The sequence below is a fragment of the Cyprinodon tularosa genome, unplaced genomic scaffold (genome assembly GCF_016077235.1).
Source record: "Cyprinodon tularosa strain WSP-4 unplaced genomic scaffold, ASM1607723v1 ctg33, whole genome shotgun sequence".
Taxonomy (NCBI): domain Eukaryota; kingdom Metazoa; phylum Chordata; class Actinopteri; order Cyprinodontiformes; family Cyprinodontidae; genus Cyprinodon; species Cyprinodon tularosa.
Window position 1 is genome coordinate 27,017 of NW_024039041.1, and position 22,303 is coordinate 49,319.

Here is a 22,303-nt window from a genome sequence, read left to right on the forward strand (position 1 = left end):
GCCAGCTTTTAGCAGCTATTAATAACATATGATGACAGGCGCCATCATAATCAAAGCCTGGTTACTGCTTTCAGGATGAGTTTAGGACGAGGGACAGAGTGTTGTTATGATGAGACCACCTCTTAGCCAAAAGGGGCAAGAACATAAGGAATATTCGATGCAAGGCTAAATTTTATTTTATGAAAGCAGTTCAAACAAATAAACAAAGATAAAAAGCATACATTAGAATAAAGTCAAAACAGAGGAGAAGAGAGGGAAACATTACTGAAGCTGTTTGCATGTGAGTGCAACTATGGACTGTTGGGTAAACTTAAATTGGTTAGGACAAAACAAATGGCTCCAACAAACCCCATGCATCGTTGTAGTGTGTTAGTGAGAAAGTAGAGGGAGAGGGAGGGAGAGCAAAGGAGTTTTGGAGGGTTGGGGAGGGGGTTTGTCTGTGTGTCAGCCAGTACTCCTGCTTGTCTCGCTCCACGAGATGAGTTAAAATCACAGGCAGACAGTGGCACTCTCTGGTTGTCTCCCTGTGTCTCTCTGTTCGTTCAGCTCTGAAAGCATCACATAGCCTCCTGGTTCCACAGCTGCAGGTAAGAGCCAACACCATTGCTCTATTACCAAAGCTTTTGATCTCAGAAATTGATCAAATAATTGAAGCTTTTTTCAGGCAGTATATGTCTTTCCTGTGGAGGAAAGCTGGTAATAATATTTATCCAATGACAACTGCACATGTCATAGTTTATAATCCCGATTTTGACTGCTAAGACCTGTTGTTGTTTGTTTAGTTTATTCATGTGAAAGCGCTTTCAAAGGAATACTGTAGCTTTTCAGTTGGTATGAGTGGAATCTGCACTACATTGTACAGCCTATACAATCTAGGGGTTTCATAGGCCCATGTAATTACATCCACTTCCTGATAAAACAGAAGTTGCATACCTGCATGAATGCCTCACTGATTAAAAGTGTCATTTAAAGGTAAGAGGGCCTTGTTTTCTTGTTTTAAGAAAGATCATACAGGTCGTTTCAAGCTCACTTTATGAGCTTTGATTGTTCCAGAAAGAGTTTATTCTTAATTAAAATGTAAGATAATGGCCTCATTTTTCTTAGATGCTTCTTTCACCTTTGATTTTTCCATATTAAGGACTGAGATGGTTTGAAAGCTCTACAGCAAAGTAATCCTTCTAATAAACTAAAAATAAGTAGGTGAGAAAAGGACTTCTTATCTGTCATGTTGTTATGAACAGACATGCCAGTACAGTACAGGAAATAAATGGAAATCCACAGGCAATAGATTGCGCAGTTTAATTGTGCAGATCACTTGTGAGTTCAGTTTTGTAAACAAAAGGCCATGGACATTACTTCTGAGGCATAAAGTTTCCATTAGCTGCTCTGCTGCAAACCATAAGTCATGTCTCAAGTTAGTTCATGGACACAGGGGTGTTGAAAAACAAAGCTTTGCCAGGGCACAGGAAGTAGATATAAAAAAAAAGACAATGCACAACTTTTTAGTCCTTATGTGTATTTCAAGTTGTGTGATATATCAAATCACATTCATTAAGGAAAAATCTGTTTGAGCACTATCACAACCACAAAGAACTACATGAGTGCATTATATGGTTGGTTATGATACAGTGCTTCATCTGCTAAGAATTGAGAAAAAAAAAAGGTTTCCAATTATACATGCATAGGAGGACATTTGCTGTCCTTTATCCTTATAACTGATATAGGTTTAGTAAACTGAAATGAAAATATCAAAAGAAAGCAAAAACAGCATAATGAAAAAACTAAGGGAATATACTATAAACAGTGCAATAATCATCAATGTTACATTATGCAGACTCAAATAGTCAAGCTCATAAATATTCATGCCCCCTAATAGAAATAGATTTAATTCCATCATCCTTTAACCAAGAAGTTTGTTCGGCAAAGGAAACAAATCCGGCATTTCTCAAAAGCTCTTAAATCTGTCTGTCAGCTGTAACAAAAATAATTGTTTGTCTCTGTTTATTATTTTTAATTTTAAAATGGCTTGTCAAAAAAATCTTTATTGGCAGTAGGGAAATTAAACTTTTTTTAAAGAACATATGGATGGTTGGTCAAAAAGGTAGAAACTGTATTGAACTCCACCCACCTTCCATTACTTCTAACTAGATTTCCTATTCCTCTTTAAAACCATTCCTGCCATGCATATATACATATATGTGTACCGTAGGTTTATATGGATGCTTTTTACAATAATACACATTTAATATTAATCTCTGGCTTTGGTATCAAGGTGCTTTTATCACATCTACTAACCAGATTGCAACGGTGAAATAGAGTCCTTTCTTCCAGCAAGTATTCAGCTTTTTGGAGTCAGATATGCTTGTTTTATTTTCTAAAGCAGATATTTAAGCAATCATCACCATCAACTTAATTTGTAAAGCACTTTAAAAAAGCTAACTACTGCAAACAAAGCGCTGAACATAGCCAAACATAACACATAGAATAAAAACATAAAATGCAGCATAAAGATGTAAAATAATAAATGCAATAATAAAAATGTGTTTAAATTAAATAAGCAAGGTCAAAACAACATAGTCTTGCCAGTGTTAAAACCCAGTCAATAAAAGTAGGTTTTTAGCCAAGTTTAAAAATTCGGCCGTGAAGGAGCCTCCCTAATGTGCAGCAGTAGGATATTCTTTAAAAGAGGAGCAGCAAAAAGCCGTTCGCTGAAAGATGTAATTGGACTGTTTCCAATTATATTGTAGTAAGGCAAGGCAAGGCAAGGCAAATTTATTTGTATAGCACAATTCAGTACAAAGACAATGCAAAGTGCTTTACATGATTAAAATACAGGAAGATAAAACAGAATCAAAGCAAGTAGTAGTAATGATCCCGGAAAAATGCTTAGCATGGTTAAGACTATATATAACTTTCTATAAATAAAGAAGCTAAATAGTGCTAAATTATATATATGCAAAAATATAAATATATATGTAAAATATGCTACGCTTTGGCTGAAGGGACATCTTCGTAGCAACTGTAATTTGTGACATTGAAGTAAAATGGTAGGATAATAGATGTTTCAATGTTATCTATAAGGAGAAAAAGATAAAAGACACCACCTTGCAGATTACACCATTAGGTATGTGTTAGCTGTCGACATGGAGGTACGTTTGCAGTCCTCTGACTTGTTAAGATGTGCAGGATGCATTGAGTTGAATGCACCCATTGTTACACAACTTCCTGTTGACCAAACAGGGCTGAAATGAGAGGACAATCAGGAGACTGCCTGGTAGGGATGGTGAACCTCGCTTCCTAATGGGCTTTGTATAAATCATTAACTCCATCAGCCAGAGATTTTACTGGCTTTTCTCTATGGCTGACCAGATGCTGGTGCTCATGTCAGAGTGGATCAGTGCTACAGTTTAGGGCAGCCTCGAATAGCTTGGTTGATGGGAAACTAGTTCCTGTTTAGCCCCGCTTTCTCCAGCAGGATTCCCATGTGTTCATGCAGGAAGAGGCACATTTGAATGCCCCCTAAAATAGGATTAGAAGTGCAATGCTGCAACTAAAAAAGTCTGTCAGTACGTAAACTGTTGGTCAGAAATGTACCCAAACTTCCTGAAAATCTAGATTTTTATCATTCCTTGTTAGCAGCTTTGTGTTTGCAGACATGCAAACACACACACAGACCTTTTTCTTGTCTTAGAGGATGCAGCTTGCTCATGGAGCTTGTGAAGTAGATGTTTACCTTCCTGAGTGTGGTCACCCGGGGTTTATGGCTGCCCATCAGTAATGTGCCATCTCACTCAGAGCTGAAGCTCACTGGACAGAGCTGCGCTTATTAACCTGCTTCCGATCAGCCTGCTGTCTGAGCCACCTCAGCGTTTTATGCAGGACTCTCATATGTGGAAGTGCAAAAAGGACTTTAAGCCTTGTTTAAATAGCACTACTCTGTCACCATTCCCATCATGGAAAAGTACCAGTGGTTACCTACAGTAGTTCAATAATGGTATATAATCTGTACAATGTGTTTTCAATTAATTTTCACTTGTGGTTATCAGAAATGTTCAGAAATATATCAGGTAATTCCTTGATTAAAGCTCCTTAAAACTTAAAAAAAACTTAACGGATTGTATCAATTTCTTATTGTCACAGTGGGAAATTTTTTCTAGCAGGCAGGTTAAAACCATATAACACTACAACAATGGCAATAAAAAAAATTAAAAAAAAGAACTTCCTGAAAAACATTTGTGCTAGTAGCAATTGAAAAGGATCAGATTAAAGTGACAAAAAGTCACACCCAGTCAAATTATAACTTTTCTGAATAATACCCTGGGCAATAAGAATATTTACATCTGTTGGTCCTTCATGGGCTGCCTAGATTTCTTACTAGTTGGCTGGAGTTCAAGTTCTCCTGAATTAGAACTTTAAATTATATTGAAAGGTATTTCTGCACAATTTTGATAAATATTTTAAGGGGAGTTGAGAATGTCTTTTTGACATTTGTGTCCCTCCTTCAAAACCTTTTAGTAAGATCAGGTAATTTAGTACCAATAATATGTCCCCCCAATGTATTTGTTTAATCCTGGTCTTTTATCCTACTGATAGGTCACTAAACCGACTGATAAGAACAAACCATCAACATGAACTTTATTTGTATAGTGCTGAAAATGCTGAACATAGTTAAAAAATTATAAAACACAATAAAACAATAAAAATCAGCATAAATATGTAAAATAAGACATTAATAAAAATTTGTTTAAGTGAGATAAAAAAAAACAAACGTTGCAACAACTAAGTCCTACCAGTGTTAAAAACTAGCAAATAAAAGAATGTTTTGAGCCCTGATTTACAATTTAGCATTAATGCACTAATGTGCAGTGACAAATGTCAGGATAAATTCTATTATAGAATTTATTTACACAAATTTTTACACACACCAAATAGATATAATTTGCATGGGAAGTGTCAATCTTTTTTGTTTTGTTTGTTAGTTTCTTCATTTTAATGAACTCAACAGAATTTGCACTTAATTTAATCTCAATTGAACCGCTTGTTAAAACCACAAACTTTGACTTTATTTGGATTTTGTGTTGCAGACGTTAGTACATAGCCGCGAATTGGGAAAAACATATTTTCTTTTTCGTCTGTTTTTTTTTTTTTTTTTTTTTTTAAGCCCTGAGGGTCTCAGGAGCAAATTCAGCCTGAAGTTACATATGTGAATTAAAGCAAGTACAGCTCTCAAAGTATAAATGGGAAATACAATTGTTTATATTTGTGTGACAGAAAGGCGTTGAGGATTTTAAGGTGGAACCATTATTTTAAATGAACCCTATGTCTGTTTTATAGGGGATTAAACAAAGAAAAAATTAAAAGTATTTAGCCTCGCCAAATTTCTTTCCAAAATAAACACTACAAAACACCTTGAAACCCCATCTGAAACTCTGGAAAAACCCTCAGAGCTTATAGAACCACAACTTGACTATAACTCAAGCAAATTTGGACTGAATAAGTTGAAGCATGTTTGTTCCAGAAAGATTTTAATGGACAGTGGGCTAGGCAAAAATGTGATGTGGTCACAATGCCAAATGTGCATAAATGCATTTTTCCACTTATAAAAGGGAATCTGTCCAGACCTTCTGCAGACCTTTTGCATAAGGCAAAGCCTTTGCTCCTAAGATTAAGCTATTGTTTCATAAAATTTACCAATAATATCACCAAAATTAATAGAAAATAAGTATAACAAGTCAAGCTTCTGTAACACATGCTGGTCACATCACCTGAAATGGTTGCACAATTATCTCCGACCCCTGCTTGGAAAGGTCGAAGCCTCTGGTTTCTGATGATGCCAGCCATTAGGGGGTGTGGCTCAAAATGAATAGCTGCTGAGTCACACATGTCAGGTGTAATTTTAAATCTCTTTTTATTAGTTTACACAGCAATAAAACAAAAAATTGTTTGTTAAAAAATAATTTTCAAACATGTTTTAGAAATTTTAAAGCCCCATTAGAAAAGGCATGTGGAGGAAACACCATGTGACTGTGTTTTGGCCATTTCTATAAATAGGTAAACATGAGCACGAGTTAGTTGGGCCCTGTAACAGGCCCGCCGGGCTCAAGGGGTTAATTCAACATTCGAACAGTGAGCATGTAGCCTAGAGATTCAAAAGTTTGCAAAACCACCTTTTTTTCCCACACCTATAGCTGTACATATTTTAGGGCTAATTGCAGAAACTCTGGCTGTAGTGCTGTACACAACGCCTGGCACACCTCGGACACTATCCCAGACATAGTACAGGATGCTAGTTTGTAGCTCTGTGTGATGGTCTGTTTGTTTGCACACGAAGCCAAAACACGCCACGCCCAGTCTGTCAGGGAAACTCACGGTTGAACTATGTGTTTTCCGGAATTGGATGAGGGGTTGTAGATGGCGAACAAGCTTGTCAAACCGACCCACGGACAACCAAAATCCCAGCTAGTTTGTGATTGTCCCTCTTGTGTGGTATAACATAGCGCAGACCACACTTCAAAATTGGTCATAAATTAAAAATATCTGTGTCATACCTGCGACAGGCTAACTACGACACCCTGCTGCGGGAGTATACACAGCCCTTTACTCTGACCTGTCTGCTGTATCTTTTTAGTTTTATTCATGCTCTCCTAGAAACCTCCTTAGAACAGCTGTATTCATACTGAGATTAAATTACATACGGAGACTCCATACACACGTTAGATGATTTATGAATGTTGTCCTCAGTTTCATTTAAGGGTAGCAGAGCAAGGGCAGAACAGAAGACAATGCTTAAATTTTACTTGAAAAAATATGATTAAGACTATGACATATTACTTACCTTCTTGATCATTTAATATGAAACTTTGTGTCATTATATAAGCATAAATTGTAATAAAGTGTGACAATACGGGGAATTATTCTTTCAAGGGTTATGAATACCTTCACAATGCACCGTAACATTAATCCCAAAATAATATTTTTGTCTGTGGTGTAGTTCTCTTTTAAAAAGTAGCTTGAATTCACATACGTGAATAGAGAAAAGATGACTAGGAGACCTGAGCAATGAGATCTCTGTACTCTCTCAGCCCTGAAACCATCACGTTGAGGTCTGTACAGGAAACTCTGTGAGATATTTCATTATTGTCTTGTCCTTGGCACCAGTGCACCTTCCAAACTAAAACACGCAATACCCACATCTGCAACCGATACGGCTGTTGCCTTAGAGCTCAGATACATCCCCTCGAAACCGGTGGAAAATTAAGAGATCCTTGAATCTCAGATAAAAGAGTTAAAATCCAGAGCCCAGACGGCTAAGCACAGAGAGGCCAGCAGGATTACAAATACTCAAAGAGTTGTGATGGTAAAAAAAATTCTAATTAAACAGAAACACAAGATGAGTGTTTTGAGGGTTGTTTTTATCATGAATTTGACAGTTTAGTACTTCTTTCCTACTCCTTACCAAGAAACATTCGAGTGTGATCATATTGCTAGAGCTCCATCTTGTGGCAAGAAACACACACTAACTGGTACCGGATTCAATTTCTCCCTTTCATCTTTATCTCACAAAAGAGTGAGCTTAATTTTACTAAATCAACCCACTTAATTTTTATAGCATCTTCAAGCTATTTACCTGTTTTTAAGCCCTAAACTCAGCACATGCCTCTTTATGTGCCTGCCTGGTTTAATGAATCCCCAAACCTCCTTTTTGCTCATAATTAGTAACAGAAGCAATCTTTATGGCTTAAATGTTACAAACAGACTCCTTATGCTAATATTATTGCATCAGCTCAGCTAATGACATTCTATTAAACATAAAGACTATCCACAAATGGGGAGAATTTGGATTTTTACAACCATCTCACATTCTGCTCATACAAATTAAGCACAAAAAAAGAACTAGCCCTGGGGCAAATTTTCTGTGGCACACAGGTTTGATTTTCTCACAGAGTGAAGTTTCCACCGAGCTGAATCCCTGCTGTCCTGTTTGTTTAGGTGTGCACTGATTAGAAGTTCCCATGCTGGGTGCGATCTATCTACGCACGCCAAGGGTTTCAAACATGACAAGTCTTTTTTCAGTGACTGGAGCCTCTGAGCTCTTTAACTCTCCCCTCGCACCCCCCTCTTGCACCTCTGCCTTTGACGGCGTTGTCATCCAAGCTTGGCACATTGCCACAAAAGCCTTCAATTAACACAGGTCATAACGCTGAGCGAAAACTGTCATCTGGGCGCTGTCAGTCCACAAGTCTGATAAACACCACAAAATCTACCACCGCTTTCACCGCTCATTAGCTGAGGGAGGTATTAGAGGAGGGACCGCGACACAGACTGTCTGAGTAATGATCTTTCAAAGGACATTTTTGGAATATTGAATACAATATGACATCTGTTTCTCATGGCTTTTTCATTTACAGAAATAAAAATAAAGCTTCAGGAGGGCTTTAATGTGCAGGTCTTTAATGAGCTGGTGTAGGGCGAGCACTTTCATGGGTGTTCATGTGGATTAGCGTTTATGGACCATGCCAGCAGTAATGATGGCTTCTATCCCAGACTGTCTGTGACATTTCTGTTGCATTTTCTTTTATAGGACGTGCTGAGGCCCTCGCCCAAGGCCTGTATCAATCCTCACAGACACACCCCCTGCTGACACAGTCCACTGCTTTAAGGCATTACAAAAAAGAGGGGAAATGCAGAATCAAACAGAAGGGATAAACCTGACATGTGGCCTGTCTGGGAGTCACGGATTCATCTTCACCCTGGTGCCCATCGTCTATGTCTTCAACTTCATCATCGGGATTATCGGTAACAGCATGGTGGTGGCAGTCATTTACTGCTACATGAAACTCAAAGCCGTGGCCAACATTTTCGTACTGAATCTTGCTGTGTCTGATCTCACCTTCCTCATCACCCTGCCCATGTGGGCAACCTTCGCTGCCACGGGCTACCACTGGCCTTTTGGAGGGTTTATGTGCAAGACAGCTGCCGGACTGGTTATGTTTAACCTCTACACCAGTATCTTTTTCCTCACAGCTCTCAGCATCGACCGATATCTGGCCATTGTGCATCCAGTGCGGTCACGGCGTTTCCGCACTGTGATGTATGCACGGATCACTTGTGTGATCATCTGGTTGTTTGCCTTTGTGCTCAGTGTTCCAGTAGCCTTAACAAGGGATGTCCACTACATTAGTAACTCTAAAACTACTGTTTGTGGTATTCTGCACCCAACTGAAGAAAACTCCAAAAGTTTGGATGACCTCCTTCTGGGCATAAGTATCATGAAAAGTCTACTGGGGTTCCTGATACCATTTATCATTATCATCAGCTGCTACTGCCTGATTGGACGGGCCCTGCTCAGGGTTAACCACATTCAGAAAAGCTCCTGCTCCCGAGATGATGAGGTGCTGCACATGCTTGCGGCAGCTGTCCTGGCTTTCTTTCTGTGTTGGGCACCCCATCAGGTGTTCCACTTTATGCAGATGCTCACGCAGCTGAGAGAGGCACACGACTGCACCATGCTTAACATCATTGACACTGCCATGCCATTCACAATTTGCATTGCCTACTTCAACAGTTGTGTCAACCCCATTGTGTACAGTTTTGTGGGGCGCAACTTTCGCAAGAACCTACTGAGACTGCTTCACTGCTCTCCGGGTGGCATTGCAAGGCCTCACCCAAGCATTAGCTCCAGGATGAGTGCTCTGTCTTTTCGGGCCTCTGAAGCCCTGAGCCTTACAGTCAAAAGCAACGTTTCCTGTGACGTCAAATGACAAAAAAGGCCAAAGACGGAGAAGGTGTACAGTCGCTCTGCCCTTGTATTTGGACTACAGTAAAGGGGTTGAAAGTGGAGATGTCCAAAGCTTCAAAAAATCTGTTATAAAATATGAGCAGTGAAATATTTAGAAGGAAGAGACCAAAAGACAATCATTACCTTATATTGAACAGTTTTGCTTTACATGTTATCTTGTTCACTTTTTGTAAACCCTACCTTTTAAATACATCTAAGCAAGTTCATTTATGGTAGCCCAACACAAAAGAGTGCATGTCTGTGAAGTGTAGGCATATTTTGAAGATGGGATAATTGTGTTGTGAATTATGATTTCAGCCCACTGAGTCAATATTAAGTGGAAACAGAGCATGATGCTGCCAAAGCAGTGTTAGATTGTGGAGAAAGGTGTGTCCATTGGGTTAGTTTCCATAAATATTCATTTGCATTCTAACCAAGAAATATTGGTGTATGTTATTGCAAAATATTTACCTTTTTCAGAGGGTCTACAAATTGACTTTTTAGTGTTTTTAGGCCAACAGTGTCTTACTATATTCTCACACTTGAAATATACATCTCTCCAGCTGCTACAAATCATCCACCAGTGTTTTATTTTTCCTGCCTCTTGGCTTCAAATAATGTAATCAACAGGATTCTCAAGAGATTAAAAGCTGGGGATAGTATTTTATAACCTTACCTATCCCTCCTCAAAACTCCACATCTTTTCTTCTGACCTCTCTGCTTTGTTCTTTAGTCTTTATGTTTCTTTACTAATGGTCTTTCGGCAGAATTCAAATTGATGTTAAATAATGCACAAAAGGACTGCATTTAATCATTAAGGGTCTTCTGATATTTGCATTGGATTTAGATTAGGGGAACAGAGTAAAAAGGGTTGAATACATATGACCATCACATTATTTTTATGCCACTTTACAGGTATTAAGTACTTTGCTTCTTGGTCAATCATATAAAATTAAAAGAAAATAAATTGAAGATTGTCTCTTTACTGTGAAATAGAAAATGGAAGGAAAAATCAAGGTATATTTCAATTAATTTTTGCAAGGTACTGTAACCATCCACACACATTACAATTAATGATATACCGTAAGCCTTTACCAGCATGTCATTACTACAAATTTGCAAAAGTCAAGAAACTACTGTTATGGCTTTAAATGTTAAAAATGTTTGTAGCTAATTAAACTTCACTTATCCCATTATTTATAACAGATGTGCAAGTTCTGCAGGATTTTGTCAGAAAAAAGGTCCAGTAATTTATTGCTCAGACTGTGTGCTCAGCTGGTTTTCCAAATGCTTGCAACAGTGATCAAGTGTTCTGGCCCAGCCCTGTTTATTCTGCTACAAAATATGCTATATGTGAAATATACATTCAAATCTGTTATATATTAAACTGAGATAATGTGACATTGTTTTGTGTTATGTAAAATTCATATTTGTATGCTTAAGTAGCATAGATGCAAATTTCTTCATGTTTGATGAATATTATCTTTGTGGTATTTATATGAGTTTATGTTTTTTTTTTTACTCTGTAACTGTAAAGTTTGTGAATAAGTTATAAATAAAAATAAAAGATTGTATCCTGAAGCACATTTTTTTATATTTTCTAAGAGACAAATTCTGATTAAATGAATTATCTACAGGTGCTGGTCATAAAATTAGAATATCATGTAAAAGTAGATTGATTTCAGTAATTCCATTTAAAAAGTGAAACTTGTATATTATATTCATACATTACATACAAACTCATATATTTCAGATGTTTATTTTGTTTAATTTTGATGATTACAAATGACAACAAATGAAAATCTCAAATTCATCATATCAGAAAATTAGAATATTACTGAAGACCAATAAAAACAAAGGATTTATAGAAATGTTGGCCAACTGAAAAGTATGAACATGAAAAGTATGAGCATGTACAGCACTCAGTATTTAGTTGGGCCTCCTTTGGCCTGTATTACTGCAGCAATGCGGCGTGGCATGGAGTCGATCAGTCTGTGGCACTGCTCAGGTGTTATGATAGCCCAGGTTGCTCTAATAGTGGCTTTTAGCTCTTCTGAATTGTTGGGTCTGGTGTATTGCATCTTCTTCTTCACAATACCCCATAGATTTTCTATGGGGTTAAGGTCAGGAGAGTTTGCTGGCCAATTAAGAACAGGGATACCATGGTCCTTCAACCAGGTACTGGTAGCTTTGGCACTGTGTGCAGGTGCCAAGTCCTGTTGGAAAATGAAATCTGCATCTCCAAAAAGTTGGTCAGCTGCAGGAAGCATGAAGTGCTCTAAAACTTCCTGGTATGTGGCTGCGTTGACCCTGGACCTCAGAAAACACAATAGACCAACACCAGCAGATGACATGGCACCCCAAACCATCACTGACTGTGGAAACTTTACACTGGACTTCAAGCAACGTGGATGAAGTGCCTCTCTTCTTTTCCTCCAGACTCTGGGACCTTGATTTCCAAAGGAAATGCAAAATTTACTTTCATCAGAGAACATGACTTTGGACCACTCACCAGCAGTCCAATCCTGTTTCTCTTTAGCCCAGGCAAGACGCTTCTGACGCTGTCTGTGGTTCAAGAGTGGCTTGACACAAGGAATGCGACAGCAGAAACCCATGTCTTTCATACGTCTGTGTGTGGTGGTTCTTGAAGCACTCACTCCAGCTGCAGTCCACTCTTTGTGAATCTCCCCCACATTTTTGAAGGGGTTTTGTTTCACAATCCTCTCCAGGGTGCGGTTATCTCTCTTGCTTGTACACTTTTTTCGACCACATCTTTTCCTTCCCTTCGCCTCTCTATTAATGTGCTTGGACACTGAGCTCTGTGAACAGCCAGCCTCTTTAGCGATGACCTTTTGTGTCTTGCCCTCCTTGTGCAAGGTGTCGATGGTCGTCTTTTGGACAACTGTCAAGTCAGCAGTCTTCCCCATGATTGTGTAGCCTATAGAACTAGACTGAAAGACCATTTAAAGGCTTTTGCAGGTGGTTTGAGTTAATTAGCTGATTAGAGTGTGGCACCAGGGGCCATCAATTTTGAACCTTTTCACAATATTCTAATTTTCTGATATGATGAATTTGAGATTTTCATTTGTTGTCATTTGTAATCATCAAAATTAAACAAAATAAACATCTGAAATATATGAGTTTGTATGTAATGTATGAATATAATATACAAGTTTCACTTTTTAAATGGAATTACTGAAATCAATCTACTTTTTCATGATATTCTAATTTTATGACCAGCACCTGTATAATATTACTTTTAAAGAAAATTAGTCATTATTAAAAACTACACATAAAGTTTGCTTAACCTTTACTTTGCACTAAATCAGAAAGAAATGAGAAGTTTTAAAGTTAATAAAAAGAGACAATTTTATTTATTTATACTTGTTTCTCTTGTTATATTCATAATAAAAATTACAATATGATTAAAATTCAGGTTAATTTTGTAATATAATTAGATTTGTATATAATCAAATTACATTCATCATTTCATATAAAACTTTTACATATTATGTTTTCTTATTTTTTATTGTGTCTCATAAGACGTTTTAATTCGACAACGTTGGTTTATATGACATAATTGGACACCACTGATTTATTGTTGGAGAGGAGAGGAGAGGAGAGGAGAGGAGAGGAGAGGAGAGGAGAGGAGAGGAGAGGAGAGGAGAGGAGAGGAGAGGAGAGGAGAGGAGAGGAGAGGAGAGGAGAGGAGAGGAGAGGAGAGGAGAGGAGAGGAGAGGAGAGGAGAGGAGAGGAGAGGAGAGGAGAGGAGAGGAGAGGAGAGGAGAGGAGAGGAGAGGCTGTTACCAAAGCTCTGGGTATACTACTACCATCTTTCAGATTCAAATAAATTACTGGTGATGGAAAAATCTATCAAGAGCTCTCAATTTAATGATCAATTTACATTCCCCACCTCACCTTTGGTCATGAGATCTGGGTAATAACCGGAAGGACAAGATAGTGAATACAAGCGGCTGAAATAAGTTGTCTGATGGAGACAAATCAAATTGGTTAGATATAGACAGACACATCGTCCGGCTATATTTTTTCTGCCAATATTAGCTTTTGAAATATTTTTTTCTTGTATTTGTATCAGCCATTAAATGCATGTGTCAGTCAATTCATAAGTGGATTCAGCGGCCTTCACCTGCCTTGAGAGCATTTCTAATGCATGTATTGCCAATCCCTACCATTTGCCATAATTTGATCATTCATTTGATTCTTTAATACATTTATTTTTTTGAGACCTGTGTAATTTGTTATGATTATGTCCCTCTAAGCAAGTTAATGTAGAAAGAAAAAGCAATATCACCTCCAAGACTAAAAAAAAAATATCGGCAGCACATCTCACAGTTTGGTATCAGCATCGACCCTAAAAACCTTTATTGGTAAGTCTGTAGTAAATGTTAGTGCATACTTGAGTTGGCATATTGAATATCAGCAAAAATCTAATATAGTACATCCCTAATAAAAACTAATAGCATTAAGGTAATTTAAAATGACAGTGAATTTAATCAGAGGAGAGCTTAATAAAACCTCAATAAAATAAATCATTTTAGAGCCCCTGTCACACCTTGAGGATTTAGACCAGCATATCTGACAAAAATGGCATACGTTGGATAAGTTATGGGTACGTTTTGTATAAGTTATGAGCATGCTGAAGTACGCTGAAGCACATGTAGGTCCGGCATGTGCCTGTAACGTATGCCCCACATATGCCAACGTATGTCATATGTAGGGCATATGTTACAGGTAAGTTATCTAATCGTTGACATAGGTTAAGTGTAAGTTACTCATAAGTCGTGGTGTCCAGCTTATCCAAAACCTATGAGTAACTTCTCCTCCAGACTGCATCCCAATCATGGGATCAGAAAGAAGGTGAGTGTGATGGATCCTCCCTGCCTTCATGCCCACTGTCACGACCCACAAACTTCCTAGCAGACATGACGCTAAATCTGCTGCGACTGCAAACCTTCTTTCTTTCTTTTTCTTTTTATTGATTCTTTTTTTTTTTAGGTGGATGCGCCTGAGGGGAGCAGCTTTAATTGATGCTGCATTACGCTGCCATGCTTTATAGATAAATTAGGCTGTCGTTGGACATAAGTTCTGGACTCGTTATGAATAAGCTATCTATACGCCCAAAATTAAAAAAAAAAAAAATTCATTGAAAGTTCACCATATACCAGCGTTTTAGGAGATTCTGGGATGTCAAGCATACACTGTGTGTGACAAGGCCCTAAATAACAACATTTTCAAGATTTTTTAGGATGATTTCATTAGGAGGCTGACAGTGACCCTGTTTTCTAGAGCTAACAGCCGAATCACACACCTAAAAGATTAACTTCTTGCATTTGTAAAACGTATGGGTATCTATCAAAAATATAAAAAATGTAGAAAAATAAAAATCTCTTTACACAAGTTGAAACTCACATGCAAGTTAAAGACCTTGAGCGCAAAGTTTGGGCTTTGTATCTGTAAACAAACTTTAATAAAAACATGTGAAACTTGTGTACGGTAAAAAAAATACTTTTGTGATTATTTCAATAGATACACATATGTTTTATAAATGAACAAATTATTCACGGATGCACAAAGATGAAATTTCGACACATACAGATGAAATCCTGTGACAATTTGGTTTTTTAAGGTGAGAAAATCTATGAGCTGGCTTGATTTAAGTCCTCCAAGCCCCTGACAGCCCAGGGTGAAAACAGGGAAACAGTCATAGTTCAATACACTGCAGCTTCTTTACCCACCCGTTAATCCCATCTAGACAGTGTGTGGCTTGCAGCTAAAATCAAATTAACTAGAAAAAAATCTAAATGAGTGAATCATTATAATCTAATTAAAATTAACATGACTCCAATTAAGAAAAAAATAAAATAATTAAATGTGTTTCATGGAACATAGGATCTCTCTTCTCGAAGAGTTTGTTAATGACTTAATGTGTGATAATCAACTTAATATAGGTTATCTTATAGAAACCTGACGAGTATTTTAGTAAAACAATCTTAGCAATCTTCCAGCCTAATTTATTGATCAGTCCAAAACCAAGTAAAGTTTTTGAATATTTGATTAATTAATTAATTTGATTAATTATTTGATTACTTAATTTCCCCCATAAAAATTGTAAAGCAACAAATCAATTTCTCTTTGTAACTTTGAATAGTCCCCATTCCTTCACTTAATATTTAGATCAGTTTTCAGATTTTTCTGTCTGATTCAGTGTTAAATACAGAGGGCCGGATTTATCAAGATCCAATTTTGCGTCCAGTAATTTGCGCTCGCAAACTGGAATTTTGCGCGAGGGGCTGAACCATGGTTTGCGGGTGATTTAACAAGAGCGATTGCGTAACTGGTGGCAGGTGCAAAACTGTTGGAGACGCCCTATTTAAATGATGGTTTTGCGCGTTTGGTGGTTTGCGGCATGACGAGTTTGGACAGCAAAAAGCGCAAAAGGAAATTCGACCCCATGGAAATGGAGGTGTTGGTGGATGAAGCCAACAAACATTTAAGTGAGCTACAGCAAAAAATTGTGACTGTCACACAGAGGAACGATATATGTGAACAAATCTGTAATAAAGAAAACGCTGTTGGTGAAACCTTGCGAACAGTGGATGAAGTATAAAGAAGATACCAGGATATTAGAAGGCGAACCAAAGAAAAACTGGCATATAACAAAACATCTGCGAACAAAACAGGACGGGGCACAGTAGATGAGATGCCTCTGACCAGCATTGAGGAACAAGTACAGCTGACGCTCTGTGAGGAGCAAATCACTGGAATTGCAGCTCCAAAATGGCAATGCTGGATAAACGATATGTTTTGATGATCGTTTCCTCGTTCATTCCAAAAATATTCACACGGAGTGAAAATATGCGTTCTCTGCGTCTCCTTGCTTCATTTCCATGTCTCCTTCTTGCGACAATAACCGCTGCCATGTGTGCGCAATTACGCATACAGACCATTTGCACCTTCTTTTGAAACGTGTTAAATATAGAGTCAGATAGCGTTAGCAAAATTGCTTTCAGGTTTGATAAATCACTTTGCGAGTGCTAAATTAATATATTTACATGTTCTCCTCCCACAAGACGCACTTTTGCGTGTAAACGCCCCATATTGCATATTCATTGCAGAAAAAGTACTAAATGGATAAGAGGCGCTATTTAGCACATTTTAAAGACCAAATCCTTTTAGCACGCTGTTGATAGATCAGTTTGTACATTTTTTAGCGTGCGCAGTGAAATAGCTCACGTTTTAATACACGCAAACCTTTGATAGATCCGGCCCAGAGAGTTCATCATAGTGGGGGATTTTAAGAATCATAACAACATTTAAGGTGATAGTTTTAATTCATCCATTAGTGCTATCTTACATTCCATTCACTTTGTTTAAAACAGGCATAATCCCATGCATTCTTATCTTCATACTTTTTACCTTGTGCTGACATAGTAAATTTCTCCACTGTGAGATCAATAAAGTCAATCAATCATTATGGTATTGATGGTGAAAACAATAACAGTATTTCCTCACAGCCTTTTCCTATCTTAATGTTTTTTGAGTTACCTTAATAAACATATCTTCTCCCCAAATAGGGTTTCTTTTTAGCAGCTCATTGTCAAATAATGTGGAATAAATATTCAAGGAAAATTCCCTTTTTGATTTAGTCTCTCTCACAGAAGAATACTGCAGGGGAAAGCTACTTAATTTAGTTCACAAATTGATGATTTTGTTCATTCCCCTCTTCTCTGCTCATTGCTTTAGACAAAATAAGGATTTTGTTAATAGGATGCTGTCTTACTGGTTTAATTTGGAGCTGTGTATTTTGAAGCATAACACTTGGAAAATGGAGACAAAAAATGGCCATTTACACAGGAATCCAACTTAATCAGAAAAAAAGAGTCTACAGCAGTATACAATTATCCTTCATAAAACAGGAGCAGTATTTTACTTTCAATTAATATAGGAGAATAAGAATAATCCTATATTTCTTTTTAATACAGTTGGCCAGCTTACATAGAGACCAATAGCTCTGTTGAAATGTCCAATTCCCCTGCTCTTAGCAGTAAAGACCTCAAATGTTTCTTTATAAATAAGACTGTATTCTAAAAAAAAATATGAGATCATTGGCAACACTCTAAATATGATTAGTTCATCTCTGGAAGGTAATGTAGCATTAGAGGTGCAGCATTACAACACGAACTGTGTTTCGACTGGTTTAATTAAATATATATATATATATATATATATATATATATATATATATATATATATATATAGATACTGCGCAGAACCCTCAAACTCCCAGGTCTCTGGTAGAGGACCCGAGCTTGAGGATGACACATACCACCCCACGAGGGGTGAGAAAACAGTTTTTATATATATATATATATATATATATATATATATATATATATATATATATATATATATATATATATATATATATATATATATATATATATATATATATATATATATATATAAAGAGTAAATCATGATAATTTAATTAAAATTAAAATAACTCAAATTGGGGAAAAACTTAAAAAGATGAAATGTGGTCTGCTTAACATATGGTCTCTTTACTCTAAAAGTCTTCTAGTTAATGACTTGATTTGTGATAATCACATTGACTTATGTTGCCTTACAGAAACTTGGCTGCAGCAAGAGGATTACGTAAGCATAAATGAGGCAACTTCAACTTCACCGTCAAGCTATTTACATTTTCACATACCCAGAAGTTCTGGGCAAGGAGGAAGAGGAGCAACAACCTTCATACTTTGGATCTTGTGCTGACATATGGCATAGAATATTAAGAAATAACAGTATTTCCTCACAAAACTGTAAACTGAAAACTGTAAAAAATAGAAAGCTGGCTCCTTGGTTTAATGCAGAGCTGCACACTTTGAAGCAAAATGCTAGGAAACTGGAGATCAAATATCGCTCACAGGACTATGGGAATCCGACCTAGTCTGGAAAAATAGTTTACTGCTGTATAAGAGGACCCTTTGTAAAGCAAGAGCAGCATATTTCCCCTTATTAATAGAGGGGAATAAGAATAATCCTAGATATCTTTTTAATACAGCTGCCAAACTCACCCAGAGCCACAGCTTAGTTGAACTGTCCATTCCACCTACTCTTACCAGTAATGATTTTATGGGAAACTTTATAAATAAGATTGATGTTATTAAAAATAAGATCAGGCCTTCCTCTATCCGTGATTGGTTTGTCTCTGGAGGGTGGGGCAGCATCTGGGGTGGTCATGGAATCTGAACCGGGCTTAGACTGCTTTGATCCAGTTGAACTTCCAGATTATATTAGCTCATCTAATCTAATCTAAGCTGCACTTTTCTGGATCGAAACGTCTGATCCATTTCAAGGGATCTGCAGTAACCACTCCTCTAGTTTGGGGATCACTGCCCCGAGTGCCCCAATGACCACAAGCACCACTGATGCCTTGACCTTTCAGGTTTTTACCAGCTCTTCGCTGAGCCCCTGGTATTTCTCTACAATGGCTTTCTTCTGCTTTTTGTCCATCACCACAATGTCCAGTTGGTTTGCCAGTACCATTCGGTCCGTCTGTATCTGGATCCCACAGGATCTTGGCTCGGTCATTCTCTACCATCTTTTTGAGTGTTTCCCTTTCTGACCTTTGCAACTCTAAACATGCCTTCACGCTCTCTGGATTCCTGGAACCCTGGATCTGTTTGTTCCTGTGTGGATCAGAACCCCTGACCAGGCTCCGGACTCCTGGATGCCAGAAATGTTCCTGTCTGATCTGTATCCCTGGCCTGGATCTGCGCCGCAGCTCCTTGCAGTCAATCCACTGGATCCTGCCTTCCTGGATAGAATTGTTAAGCCAGGTAAGTGACCCACATGGATATCTATCTGTCGTCAGATGACCGTGGTAACTTACTTGTGATTATATATATATATATATATATATATATATATATATATATATATATATATATATATATATATATATATATATATATATATATATATATATATATATATATATATATATATATATATATATATATATATATATATATACACTTACCTCTTGCTATTCTCATTGTTATATTTCATTGTTATTATTGTTTGTAGTATTTTAAGATAATTCTGAAAAATAAACTACAAATAATATTATTAAATAGTTTGATGCCTTTATACAACAAATGGTGTGATTAAAAATTACATTTCAAATGATTTTATTGAATCATGCTTTCAAGAGAAAGGGAGAAAACAAGCAAATAATGAGTGCATAAAAAGTTATTGCAATGTCTCCTAATGTGTTTCCGAAAGCTTAACCATGAAGTCAACCCAGTCCCATCACTGTGGGACTCTTATCTACAAGCCACATTTAGCTTCAGCAAACCATTTACTTCCTACTCACATGCATCATTCTCATGGCTCTTTCACCTCTCACCGGGGCGTCTGGGGGCTGCACAGTCAGCGCTCACACTCCTGCTTTCCAACTCTCGCACTAACTGAACCATATTGCATGGCACTGAACCCCCCACCCCTGTTGCACTTACTTGTGATTTAGGCTTTCCAACAACACTTTACCGAACAAAAGAGCTCCAGGGATCCACCATAACTCACATGTCCCCTTGGAAATATAATTTCCTGCTCATGCCTGTCTCAGGGGGGTTGAAGGTTAATTTTCTTCTTGCAAATCACAGAAGCCTTCTGCTGTTTTCTTATTTATATTTATGTTTTGTTTTAGTTGTTTTGGTTTAACAATTCTACTAGAAATGTTTCCTTTGAACAGATAAGGATGTGTTGATGTAGTAAGAAGGAAAAAAAAAACTGTTTTTCAGTGACTATTATTTAAATCTGGTCAAGTTAGTATAGTTTATATATTAAGTGATGGAGTGGGCTGCGTTGGGGTGCAGGTTGTAGCACTGTTGTAGCCTCACAGCTAGAAGGTTCTGGGATTAATTCCCTGTCCAGGACTGTGTGTCGTCTGGCGTTGGATGAGGGGTTGTAGATGGTGAACAAGCTCATCAAACTGACGCACGGACACCCACAATCCTAGGTAGTTTGTGATTGTCCCACTTGCGTTATGGTATGAAATAACATAGCACAGACCATGCTTGAAAATTAGCCATAAATCAAAAATATCTGTGACAAGCTAACTGCGACACACAGCTGCAGGAGTATAACCAGCCCTTAAGTGGGATGGAATTGTTGTTAATAGGTTCTTACATTGTCAAAAGATATAATCTTAGGAGTAAATGAGACTTGTTTGTATGGCAAGGCCTGTTTGTTTGTACAATACTATTGATGATGATCAATTAAAAACCACTTTCAAATACAAGGGATGTTGTACTGAATCACTGAACACTACATTTATCAACTTTAAAGCAATTAAATATTTAGCAAATTTGAGAAAATGTTTTTTTTTTACATATATTGTCAAGTGTTTTTTTTATTATTCAATAACTACATTATTTTTTATTAGATTGAGTGGGTAATGTTTAACCAAAATGTATAGCGTACCACACAATCACTTAAAAAACGTCTATGAATGTTTGGGTCTGTCTTTGTCCACCAGATGGTGACAAATTCTTTAAGGGAACTGAAAATTATTTGTTCTTGTCTTTATTCATTTACAAGAAGATCAAGTAAAGGTAAGTGTGGATGAGAGGGGATATATTACAGCTGTTTACTCCTTTATATTTATGGTTAAAATCTTGTAAATGATTCTGTCACTGTCTGGTTGGATAATTTTTTTCAGTTTCCACTGATTAGACTATTAAATGTTACTTCTGAGATTAGTGGTGGATGTGAGGCCAGCCATACTGTGGCTGTTGCGTTTCCCTAAATTCTTCTCAGTCTGATCATTCAGCCCTTCTAGAGCGTTAGGCCCTAAGCAACAACAGCAGTAAATTTGCCTCCTCCTCCACTTATGACAGATATGTAACTTTTTAATGTCAACATTAGTCATATGGATGGATGGATGGATGGATGGATGGATGGATGGATGGATGGATGGATGGATGGATGGATGGATGGATGGATGGATGGTATTTTTTGTCATCGTAAGAGCATAAACGAAGTGCAGTAAAATGTCACTGTCACATTTTTCTGCTATTAAGCTAATTTTTTTCTTTTTTTTATGTAGCATTTAGGGGAAAAAATATAAATATAAATGTTAGATCTTTATATAGTTATTATTAGTAAATGTATATGTTAGATCTGTTTTTACATCTTATATTTAAGATGCTATATTCATATTTATATATAAATCCTAAATCTATATATTGCATCTAAATCTTGATTTTAATCTTGAACTAAATTTAAATATATATAAAAACTCAAAGTTGCTTTCAGAGTAAAAGTATACTTTAAAAGATTCTAGAAACCGCAATTAAACTTGAAGATCAAGAGCAAAGTAAATCTGTTAGGAACATAAGAAACAATCGGATCTCTCATATAAGATTAAGCTTGATTATTAAGGACACTATACTTGAGAAGTAGGATATTAAATTTTATTCCGAATTCAAGAAAGAG

The 22,303-nt window shown here is 37.0% G+C and overlaps 1 protein-coding gene across 1 annotated transcript; it reads left to right on the plus strand.

Moving 5' to 3' along the window:
* Positions 1–428: 428 nt before the first annotated feature.
* LOC119788896 (type-1 angiotensin II receptor-like) lies at positions 429–11,359 on the plus strand. The gene is made up of 2 exons (XM_038293580.1): positions 429–587; positions 8,582–11,359. The coding sequence occupies exon 2, from the start codon at positions 8,682–8,684 to the stop codon at positions 9,759–9,761; it is 1,080 nt and encodes a 359-aa protein (XP_038149508.1). The 5' UTR covers positions 429–587; positions 8,582–8,681; the 3' UTR covers positions 9,762–11,359.
* The last annotated feature ends 10,944 nt before the right edge of the window (positions 11,360–22,303 follow it).

Excerpts from the sequence above, each read along its gene's own strand:
- LOC119788896 (XM_038293580.1), top strand. The coding sequence starts at position 8,682 with ATGCAGAATCAAACAGAAGGGATAAACCTGACATGTGGCCTGTCTGGG.